The 11,069-nt window shown below is 50.1% G+C and overlaps 5 protein-coding genes across 5 annotated transcripts; 3 read left to right on the forward strand and 2 right to left on the reverse strand.

The window, feature by feature from the left end:
* Window positions 1-1,500: 1,500 nt before the first annotated feature.
* On the forward strand, window positions 1,501-3,108 carry M437DRAFT_48089 (uncharacterized protein; the record flags this gene model as incomplete). Its single annotated transcript, XM_041021592.1, has 1 exon — window positions 1,501-3,108. One exon carries the CDS (start codon window positions 1,501-1,503, stop codon window positions 3,106-3,108), a length of 1,608 nt encoding a protein of 535 aa, XP_040880284.1.
* Window positions 3,109-3,508: 400 nt separating this feature from the next.
* On the reverse strand, window positions 3,509-6,856 carry M437DRAFT_47864 (heme peroxidase; the record flags this gene model as incomplete). The annotated part of the gene is made up of 2 exons (XM_041021544.1): window positions 3,509-6,541; window positions 6,593-6,856. The coding sequence occupies 2 exons, from the start codon at window positions 6,854-6,856 to the stop codon at window positions 3,509-3,511; spliced, it is 3,297 nt and encodes a 1,098-aa protein (XP_040880285.1).
* Window positions 6,857-8,226: 1,370 nt separating this feature from the next.
* Window positions 8,227-9,201, forward strand: M437DRAFT_47904 (uncharacterized protein; the record flags this gene model as incomplete). The annotated part of the gene is made up of 2 exons (XM_041021549.1): window positions 8,227-8,266; window positions 8,321-9,201. 2 exons carry the CDS (start codon window positions 8,227-8,229, stop codon window positions 9,199-9,201), a joined length of 921 nt encoding a protein of 306 aa, XP_040880286.1.
* Window positions 9,202-9,478: 277 nt separating this feature from the next.
* Window positions 9,479-10,053, reverse strand: M437DRAFT_84291 (mitochondria fission 1 protein; the record flags this gene model as incomplete). The annotated part of the gene is made up of 3 exons (XM_041028080.1): window positions 9,479-9,908; window positions 9,962-9,980; window positions 10,035-10,053. 3 exons carry the CDS (start codon window positions 10,051-10,053, stop codon window positions 9,479-9,481), a joined length of 468 nt encoding a protein of 155 aa, XP_040880287.1.
* Window positions 10,054-10,291: 238 nt separating this feature from the next.
* On the forward strand, window positions 10,292-11,002 carry M437DRAFT_47371 (Spc24-domain-containing protein; the record flags this gene model as incomplete). Its single annotated transcript, XM_041021441.1, has 3 exons — window positions 10,292-10,321; window positions 10,377-10,765; window positions 10,828-11,002. The coding sequence occupies 3 exons, from the start codon at window positions 10,292-10,294 to the stop codon at window positions 11,000-11,002; spliced, it is 594 nt and encodes a 197-aa protein (XP_040880288.1).
* Between the last annotated feature and the right edge of the window lie 67 nt (window positions 11,003-11,069).

Genomic DNA, 11,069 nt, shown 5'->3' on the forward strand with positions numbered 1-11,069 from the left:
AAGACAAGAAATTTAAGCGAAATGTCATTCTAGACCACTACCGTTTGCATGTCTATTCCTCTGCTGTTAGCGAGGCCAATACAAGAAAAAGACAAGAAAAAGGAAGTTGGAAGGGGGAAGGAACCTGAGCATTGATATTCAAATCGATGTTGGCAAACATGTCATGGACTAGAACCTCAAACAGAGACATGCTGCAGTGACGATCAGCCCAACCAAAACATCTTAGGCTCCTCGGACCTTTTACAGGTTTCAAGTCCTGCCGACACCATCTCGGACACTCATCTGCCCAAATGCGGGCTGCACAAAGACGGCAGTGAGCGGACAAGAAGATCTTCGCTCTTGTCAATAAGAAAATCTTTTGTCGAAGGGAAGATCTTCAGGCACATGCGTGGCGACCTACTGTAGTAGCCGTTGATTAGCTTGTTTGAAAATAGTCATGCCCGTCTGTTCCTGCCTGTTCGTCTCTTCGACATCTATCAATTGGATACACAATGTCTTGAACTCTATATGATATGGTGACATGATCAGTTGCGTGCTTTGTTGCTGTTTCTGGCGTACAGGCCGCCCGATACGACGGGCTGAAACTGTGCCTTGGTCAAATCAGGTCGATGCAGGTTGGAAAGCTGAAACGAAGGAAAGTGCAAGCTCCAGCTTCCCCCGGAAGGACTTCCGTTTCTGCTGCAGATCTTTGGCGATCATCGATCTTGCCCGTTCACAGTCGTAGCTCCTTCATCCAGTTGGCTCTGCAATTATATCCTGATGGGCTAAATCCATTCATCTCTGGCCACCTAGCCGTTCTTGTCCGATCTTCGTTACGGTAGACTGCATATATCCGACTGAAGCCATGATAGCCATCAGCTTAGCCCTACCGGATCCCCTTTCAGAAGCAAGCATCATGCAAGCAAGACAAAGATGCAATGCAATGACGGACTTCATCATACCATGTCTGCGGAAGCTCAGGCTCCCGTACGTACAGCCTTATATGAGAAAATCTCTGTGATAGCGGGTTACTGATGTCAGACAGCGAGGCCGGCCATTGTCACGTCTCAGATTTGGCCTTAAAGGACCCTAAAACAAATTAGCGTCATTGTTTCTGGTTTCTAGACGTCTCAGACGCAGCTGTCTTATACTATGGCGACGGCTCAAAGTAAGACTTACCTCGTGTCGTTCAGCTGGTCTTGTTCCCATTCTACGGTTCGTCACTCTTCCAAAGCCTCCTTTTTCCATCCACACCAAACTGACTTACACCTGTCAGATTTTGTCGGTAACTACTGCCTGTTCTGCAAGCTCTACCGAGTTGAAGACAACTAGAGTGATTCCAGCTCAAGGCACACTTCTAGCTCTATGCTTGAAACACTTGCAGTATTCGACAACCAGAAGCCCTTATCCAAAAGTCCATCCCCAAAAGAAAAGCCCTACACAATCGTTGACTCATGTATGTTTCCACCCATACATGAAATCTGCATATGTTGACCAGCAGCCAGTAGTCGTATCACCATCATGTCTGGCAACGGCCAGTATGCACTGTTTCCCAGATCGGACAGCCAGATCCCGCCAATCAGATACAAGCTCACACAAACTCCTGGCGAGAGAGCAAAACTTGTTCTGGTGAATGAAGCTGCGAGTCACGAGCCAAAGCCTCTCTACAAAGAGGTGTCTCGAGGTCGTGGTATTGTGAGAGGACATCGTCAGGAGAATTCGGATGTGCTGCCACTACGGAGTGTCGAAGATCTCCGTTCAACGCATGTCGCTCATGAGAAGCAAAGGTCGTTGTCTTCTAATCCAGGTAGACAGCGATCGATGGTTGCTCAGGAGATCTACAGCCGGCCTCGGGATGCTAAATCTGCCGAGACTCTACAACATGCCGTATTGCAACCACTGTCTTACGAAGCACCACGTAAGGTCTCAACAGGTGATCCCTTGGAGAAATTAGGAGCAAGAATTATGGCGAGGAAGAACTCGCGGGATGAAACTCCTGTCGTCATGAGGAAGAGTTCGCGAGACGAGAGTTATTCCTCAATGCGCAAAGGCTCGCGAGAGGAGATTACTGCACTATTAAGAAAAGGCTCGCGAGATGAGACTGCTACACCGAGGGTCAACCATAAAGCGGAAGAATCATCGGACTCAACGAGGAGTACACCACGACCACAACTTACTACTGTACCAGAGGCTCGCGATGAATCGATCATGCAACGAGGCCGTCCCATATCACGAAGAGACAGCCAGAGGAGAGACAATACCGATCCCTTTTCTGGAAATATGAGCCCGCGATCACACTCCGCAGCGCCAACTTACACACTACCCCAAACCTGTTACGCGCCTTCATACTCCTCTGTCCAACCGTCGCCTTCCAAATCTATACCTACACGTCCATCCCTCAAAACGTCTGCATCAACACCATCTGTCCCTCGGCTTCCTTCAATACAACCATCTTTATCAGCACCTAATACTGCTCGCCCGATGCTCTACCAATCTTCTTCATACCAAACCTCCTCAGCATCCACTCGTGCTCCTCTTCAGCCATCACCCTGGGAACCCACACATCCACGCAAAGACTCTCTAGACCCCATCGGCTTCCGCACAGACGGGCCCTTTCGAGTCGTCCGTGCCCTACGAGAAATCGACAAGTCCTGTCTCCGTCTCTTCGATGAATGCGAAGCACTCCAACAAGACCGGCGGACCCTCCACGCTGAGATGCTTTCTGTGGTAAATAACCAAAACTTCAATGCTGGACATCTTGCTATTATCCGACAACAGCAGCAAGATTTGGTTGACTTGGACACCAAAATAGACGCTTGCATGCACAACATCATGGAACGACAACGTCGAAAGACTAAACTCGTAGATGGGCTTCCAGAGATCCAAGAAATGGACAAGGCGGAAGAATTGAAAGAGAGGGTGGCTGCGAGAGAGGCAGAGGCTGCAGGCAGTGTGACTTCTACACCAGCTAGTAGATCGGCTTCTCCCTGGGGACCTCGAGAGAGTTCTTTGAAAACGACTGCCGTACAAGCAAATGGGTTGTTGTCGCCCCCTCCGACGTTGAAGGCGCAGCAAAGAGGTACGGTCACTTATTCGGCCATTATGGATTTTCTAGATGAGTTCGATTGAACGGTTTTTCATTCATTTAATGTTGTTGTAGATACCACATTTTCCTTGTTCTGTATTATTCTCATTCAACTTTTTTTTTTCTCTTCATGACATCTCAATATCCGCGTCAGAAACGGCTTTTTAGGAAGGAACGATGTATGAGGAAAGAACGATGCATAGAGATAACGTGGCTTCAATGAAACTACCGACAATAACGACAGGGGGAATAAATGAGAAATAGAGAGACCTCCAGAAAGAACCACTTCAACGCCAGCCTTAGGAACAGAGATCATTACAGTCGTCCAATCTTTTTTCACCATCTTCCAGACCAATCCAACAACTTCCGGACTCCACCAACAGCTACTCCAAACACACCAAGTCTTCGATGGAGCCCTTTTCCCGCCTGCATGCGTTGAGCTATCTAAGCGGCCTGCCCATCATAGCAGATCTTCAAGCTCGCAGGGAAGGGGAAGTAGCGGTCCCAATCCTCGAGCAGGTAACAGTGGTATTGCCATTCAGGCTTGAATTCGACATCAGGGGCAAGAGCTGAGAAGTCTTTGACGACTTTCTTGACACTGTCGACGGGGCCAGGCCAGACGGGTGCGGGACGAAGGTTGGGCAGTTTGCAGAGGGTTTTGAGGATGGCGCCCATGGCGACCAGCGTCATGGGTTGACCGAGACATTGGTGAGGTCCCTGGCCTAGATGGATGTACGACTCAATGGGGCGGTCCAACTTGATGGTTTCGGGGTCAGGGAAGATGACAGGGTCGCGAGATGCAGAGCGGAAGTTGAGAGTGACCGTGTCGCCAACGTTGAGCTTGACTCTACGGTCCATGTCTTCGACGATCATCTCCTTGGCGACGGTACGATAAACTCCAGTCTCGCTGTGCAGACGTGAGAATTCAAGGAAGTAGCGCATGATCGTCTCATCGTCCTCAGGGGTACCTCTGACGGCCAATTCGTGAAGGATTGGAAGATACTCGCGGCCGTCGCTGAAAAGCCAAGCAATGACTTGTCCGAAGAATTGACCCTGATTGGCGCACATGCTACCCGCGGTAGGAATGATCTGTGCCCATACGAGCTCTTTGACACCCATACCCGAAGTGTGCAATAAGCGCTCAATCATGTGCTTGCCATACTGGGTGAGGATCGAGCGATCCTTGCCATACCACCACTCACTAATGCGATCAATGGCACCAGACACCTGTGGCAGTGCCATGGCTTGAACTTGCATCTCCATGAGCTTTCCGACTTGTTGGATAGCATCGTGAGCGCCTTGTCGTAGTTCGAACGAGTGTTCCGGGTCGACATCGAAGAAAACACATGCAAAGACAGCTGCCATCACAAGATACATTTGTTTCTCTGTGAAGACGCCATGCGGGTGTTCTTCCGTCTTGAGTGGTAGATTGAAAACCTCTGAGCAAAAGTGCACATGTACGATGTTGGTCACATCACGGATGAGATCCACGTAGTTAGTGCCGGCAAGCTTATATGAGTGCTGCTGCAGCAGCATAGAGGTGTGCTCTTCGTAGAACTTGCGGACCTCAAGAAGCCATTTTTCGTGTCCTGTGGGCTCTGTGCGGGAGAATTTGCCGAGATACAGAGCCTGCTCCATCATATCACGAGAAGCTTCGTTGACCTTGTTGTCGCCCGCAAGCATGAAGCTCTTGGCTTCAGGACCCATAAGGAATTCGATCTTTGGTCCCCAGTACACTTTGAACGCCTCCTGATCATAAAGAATCTTCTTTGCGGCATCGTAAGAGAACAACATCTTGGTCGGAGGAAGGCGAGTTGGTCTGTCAAAATTGTACTTGTGGGCCTTGCCTAGACCAGTTAAGACCTTCTTCATCTCATCAGGTACAGTGAACGGGAAGTGAACATAGACCGAATCCGGGCGGAAGTGATTCGGGAAAGCCTTCATGAAAAGCTTGTACATGACACAACCGTGGTTGATCTTAAGATCAGAGCCTTGTTCGGCGAAACCCCAGTTTGTGAGCGCTGCGGGATGATGGGAGGTGGTATAGAACCTATCGCCACGAACCAGAACAGTAGCATCTGAAAGAATTGCGCGGGACGTTGTGTACGAGGGACAAAGTCCTGATCCAGGACGCATTGGAAGCTTTGCGTCTTCGACAACCAGCCCAGGATACAGCTCAACGTTATCGGGGTGATCATATAGGTGCTTGAGAGACTCAGAGATCTCCTTATCAGCAGTGATCTCTTCAAATGTTGAGTAAGGCTTCAGATGGAAGTGCTTCCTGAACTCGTTGAGAGTTGCAAGGTTCCAAGCTCTTGCTTGTCTAATACCCAGCACTTCGATCTGCTTCATTACCAGAGGTACCTGGCGGGGCCCAAAAGCATTGGCGCAATCCTCGATACTCTCAACCAGAATCTGAGCGAGTGTGTCGTCTGGTAGAGTCCCATCAGCATTCCTCTGAATGTCATGGAAGTTGCGCTCCGTAGGATCTTGGGCTTTGAGATCAGCCTCCATGTGACCTAGAGTCTTCAAAAACTCCATTTGAGGCACTTCGTCTGGCTTTCTTCCGGGAAAGAGCTTTGCAAACAGGTCTTGGGTCCACTTGTCATCTCTGTCTGACACTGCTGAATGCCAACGGTAAACCAGGTTGAATTCGGCACTGACTTGATTGCCACAGCCAAGGTCAGGCTGACCAGGGAATTCAGCGCGTGGGTTAAGAGACCAATCAGAGTCTGTTCTGTTGAGGTTCAAGATCGTTCTCACGTAGTCAATGAGAATGATGTTGATGTATAGACCACAAGTGATCAATCTGCCGGTTTGGAACAAATCATTGTCGTATTTGGTCCATTTATCCTTTGCTGCATCCTCAGCGGGCCGAGTAAACCTGCTGTTCTCGTTGATGAGAGCAAGTTGCTCCACGATGTAGTTGTGGAAACGATTGAACATGATCATGATCACGCCAACTCCAGGAGGGAAGGACAAAAGACGGGTCTCTGCAAACGAATCGGGCTTGATTTTGCCGTCTTTGAACGTTCTGATTGTGTCTTGTTCGCTCTGGTCGCTGCCATAAAGTGGAGACAAGTCAAGGTAGGACGAAGTGTCGGAGATCCGGAAATCCTTGTGGTTCGTTTTGAACAGATCATGAATGATGATTGATGCCAAGTAGAACAGCATGCTAGAAATTTTGTTGGGGTGCTCAGTAGCCTCCTTTCTAGCCATAAGGACATCGAATAGGACAGCTGGATCGGGTAGATTGCCTGGCTGAGTCGTCGCTGGCTTGACGGTGCGAGCATAAGATTCATGGGCAGCTCCCAGACGAGGATGAAGATAGCTGTTGTCGGAACCATCTGCACTGCGGTATTGGTATCTGTCACTCATAAAGACCTTCGGAGGATGTTCGAGGTCATTCCAAAGAGCAGTTACAAAGCTGTTTGTGAGTTTTTGGCCGACCACATCGTTTGGAAGTTGTTGAGCGGCCTGAGAGAAGTGATCAGCAGGTGCTCAGATTGCCTGATAGAGTGAGCATACTTTGATGAGGTATTCCATAAGGTATTGTTTGTCGTCGAGATCTTCTCCATTCTTGGTCTTGATGCTCATTTCTGCGACCTTTTCGGCAGTGTTGAATCCAAGATGAGAAACGTCTTTGACAATAGTCTTTAGAGTGGGCGCAATCGTCTCGTTCTTCTCTACTGGCAGTGCTGAACCATCGCCTGTGACGGTTGGAAGCGGAGCCCTCATTGCGGACAAAAGAGTGCCCATTGAACCAAGAGATTCGCGGATTTTGTCAGCCATGCCATCCAAGGCTGAGGGAGGCAATGGATCGGAGGTCTCTCCAAAATGATTCATCTCGACCTGATTCACCATTGGCTGCTTTTTGTTAGTGACATTGGTCTTGGACGGACTTTCAATGTACACGACGCTATGGTCTTGGTCCACATCAGGTCGAAAGCACGATGCACTGCTGAAGACTCGACGAAGACCCTTCATGTTGGAGGTTTCCAGCGAGGCAAAGAAAAAAAAAACGAACGACTGGACTGACTGTAAGAAAAAGAGCAGCTCACCTCGAGCATATAGGGCGACCGGCTTAAGAATATTCCGTGCTAGCAATCTAGGACGACGGTAGAAGAGGCTAAAGCCAGGGAATTGGAACTACCCCAGAGGGCTGGAAGTTTAACTCAGCTTCAGCTGAACGACCGTTAGGTGGATAGGACTTTTCTAGAATACGAAGAGAGTTTGATAACGAGGAATACAGGATGAAGGAAAAGTGGGACTATTGAGAGACGTTTGAACTGATGAAAAATCGGAATGCAGCGCTTGAGGATCCTGAGGGGACCTTTTGTAGAAGGAGCCATCTTTCACTAGATTGGGTGTGTGTTACCGTTTTAGGAACGAGGTCAAGCACGGCTGAGGATGACAGCTGAGAAAGTGCGGGCCGGAGCGACAGGGGCCCTTCGCAGCGATACGATACTTACAAGATAACAGAGGAACATAGTTTTCTCGCCAAAAACAGTATTGCAAGCGGGTCTTTTCGTGCGGCACAGTGATGGTTGTGGGGGCGCTGTTGGTGTGTTGGATGCCTCAGCACGGGCATGGTGGGCACTGAGAAGTGGACGATTTCGTATCTGAGTAATCAGGCAAGCAAAAGGCTGAGGCTGTACGGTTGTGTTTAATGGAAACGCAGCAGTACAAACTGTAGAGTATTGGTCGAGTACATATGCACAAGATTGGGGCTGCATGCATGCATATATACTGTATGCTCAGCCTGGATGCCTGGGGCCTGTTTCCACCCTGGACTCCGGACAGAGCGAAGCGGGCAGTGTAGCAGGATGCACGCTACAGAGTAGAAACACGTGTTGGTCTCTTGATGTGCACCAATTGACAGGGATGGAAGAGCTTCCGAATGTGCTTATTTGGCGGCACCGAATCAAGGAGCCGCTTTGGGGCTTTCGTGGCTCGAAAAAATGAGGAGCCGGGGAGCCTCGGCACGTGGAAGCGCGAAGGAATGCTGGAATGTTATCAAAGCTTCTCGAGTTCACGAAGCTAGCGTCAACATCGCAACGGTCGTCAGAATAATCATCGTCGAACGATTCGCTTTCCTCGTTTAGCTGTCCTCTTCCGACAAGCACACAACGTTGCATCAATCACACCACACCACCATCAACATGGCCTCGAAACCGGTGAACCTGGTTATCAAACCTAGAGGTGACAATTGACCCTATACGACAATACGGCCCAAGCTGACGACCAGGGGCTTAGGACGCACAATCAAGAAGCTTCCCACCGAAGCCACCACATACCTGCAGGGCAGTACTGCAGACCTCTACCAGCGCATTGCCGCCGAGTCTGGCATCTCAATCCACCGTCTCCGCCTGACCAAGGGCAGCGACGGCTCCCTCGTCCCCAATGCAAAGGACTTTACCGTTGAGCGCACTGGTCTGCGCAGCGACAGCGTCGTCTACGTGAAAGACCTTGGTCCACAGATCGCCTGGCGCACCGTCTTCATCATCGAGTACCTGGGCCCACTGCTCATCCACCCTCTCTTCTACTACCTGCGTCCGTACATCTACAAGAATGCTCCCGCTGAGCCATCATATCTGCAGTCCCTTTCCTGCATCATGCTAGCTCTACACTTTGCGAAGCGTGAGTTCGAGACCATCTTCGTGCACCGCTTCTCCAGTGCCACCATGCCCGCCCGCAACATCTTCAAGAACTCTGCTCATTACTGGGTGCTCGGTGGTGCCAACATTGCCTACTGGATCTACTCTCCCACTGCTCCCACTGCTGGCCCTTCGAGCCCCTTGATCACTTACCTCGCCATTGCTCTCTTCGTCATCGGCGAGCTGGGAAACCTCAACACTCACTATGTGCTGCGTAACCTGCGTAGCACTGGTGGCACTGAGCGTGGCATTCCCAAGGGTCTTGGCTTCGGCCTTGTGACATGCCCCAACTACATGTTTGAGGCAGTGGCATGGATCGGTCTCTGGCTGGCATCTTGGAGCTTGAGCACTGGTCTTTTCGTTGTTGTTGCCGTAGGCCAGATGGCTGTCTGGGCAAAGAAGAAGGAACGCAGATACCGCAAGGAGTTTGGCGACAGATACCAGAAGAAGAGGTTCTCCATGCTTCCCGGTCTGGTTTAAGCAATACCAGCAGATGGACAACCCTTGGCATGGTTACAGCTTGAAAGCATATAAGCATCATGATCCGAAAAAAGGAGCCAGAACAGTCGGCATTGTATAAATAGATATGAAACAAAGATTAGTATATTGAGCAAAGAAAAAAGAGAAGAAAGTTGAAAATCATATACACTGAAATGGCTCTTGGTTGACCTGGAACAAAGATAGAGGATGAACAGCGAAACGAAAGGAGTTCTTGACAAGAGGCATACTGCAACGACCAGCGTCCGCGAACAGCTTACTATCTCCTTGAAGCCCTCGCACCCTTGAAAATCAGACCACCAACAACACCAGCAGCGACAGCCAAACCGCCGACAATGGCGACACCCATCAAGCCCTCCTTAGCAACCTTATCATCAATCAACTGCCTCAAGCTCTGAGCTTGCAGATTATTGGGCTCCAAATCAACCAGCAACTCATTGTAACGGCGAGCCTCTGCATACGAGCCCAGTTTGTAGTTTCCGAGCGCGAGGTAGTAGAGACATTCGCGACGGCGGTCAGGCGACGAGCGGAAGATCTCGGTAAGCAGACGCACGCCTTCTTGTTGTTCGGGTCGTTGGGTGGATTTGATGAGGCCCCAGGCAAAGTTGAATTTTGTCTGCAGAGAGACGTATTCGCCTTCTTTTTCGTATTGTGAGCGGAGGACTTGGAGTTCGGCGGGTTTCAGAGGACTGAGGGATGTGGGTTAGTTTACTGGGAGAGGCTCGGGGGGAGAGAGGCGTACGACTCCGCATCTGCGGCATCTGTGACAAGGCGTCAGAATGATGAGATACAGAGACAGGATGATTCAGACTCACATGGAAGATGGTCACCCATGTTTGTGTGGTTTATGTCGAGCAAGAAAGATGAAGATGGAATGGCTGACTGCCGGGAAGTCGCATGTGAAGTCATCGGCCAGGGTCTCGGTCCTGCCCGCACGTCGAGGAAAGGGCGTTGCTCCGCCATCCAGAGTTTGTAAACACCCAACTTTGCAACATCATCGTCGACATCCATCATCAGAACATCTCAACCACACACGCCTACAAACACACTATCATCTCGCACACACGTCAAAATGGTTCTCTTCGACGAAGATCCCGTCACTGTACGCCTTCCTCTTTACCAATGACTTGCGACATTCTAACTAACAACCGCACAAGCTCATCCGCCAAACAACCCGCAACTTCCACACAGACAGCGATCTTCAATCCATCTCACGTATCCACTCCTCCCTCTCTACCCTCCGCAGCGCCCGCTCTCTACGTCTAAACGCCCAACACACCCAACTAGCCCAACTCTCACGAAAAGCCCAACACCTGCGCGCAACCCACGAATCCGAGGTTTCACGACATGATCCTGCCGCCCACGCCTCTGATATCCTAGCACTGGACACTGAAAAATTCAGAGTCGCCAAAGCTGCAAACGAGCTGGAGATTGAAGGCGAGAGATTGGGCTCTGAGGTTCACATGCTCAAGAAACAGTTGCAGAGGTTGGAGGAACAGGGTGATGAGGTTGAGAGTGCTGAGAACAAGGCTGAGGATGAGGTCGTGTAAGTCTTCTTTCCTCCTCGCCAATAAGATGTATTCAGAGAGACTAACGTCATAATCACAGATTGAAACTCGGTGTCTACCGCAGCTTGGGCATCGACGCAGAGCAAGACCACAACACTGGCGAGTTCTCCCGTGCCGTTATTAGAAATACCGCAAAGGGAAGCGTCAACGTGGTCAACCTGGATCCAAAGTTCGATCGCTTCTTCTATGCAAACCACTTCTGGAACAGCATGTAAAGAGGAGGATTCAACACATGCGATCTCCAAATTTTCATTTCTGGTGGTAGGGGCGTCTTTTGGTGGC

This window comes from Aureobasidium melanogenum (assembly GCF_000721775.1).
Source record: "Aureobasidium melanogenum CBS 110374 unplaced genomic scaffold scaffold_9, whole genome shotgun sequence".
Lineage (NCBI taxonomy): Eukaryota > Fungi > Ascomycota > Dothideomycetes > Dothideales > Saccotheciaceae > Aureobasidium > Aureobasidium melanogenum.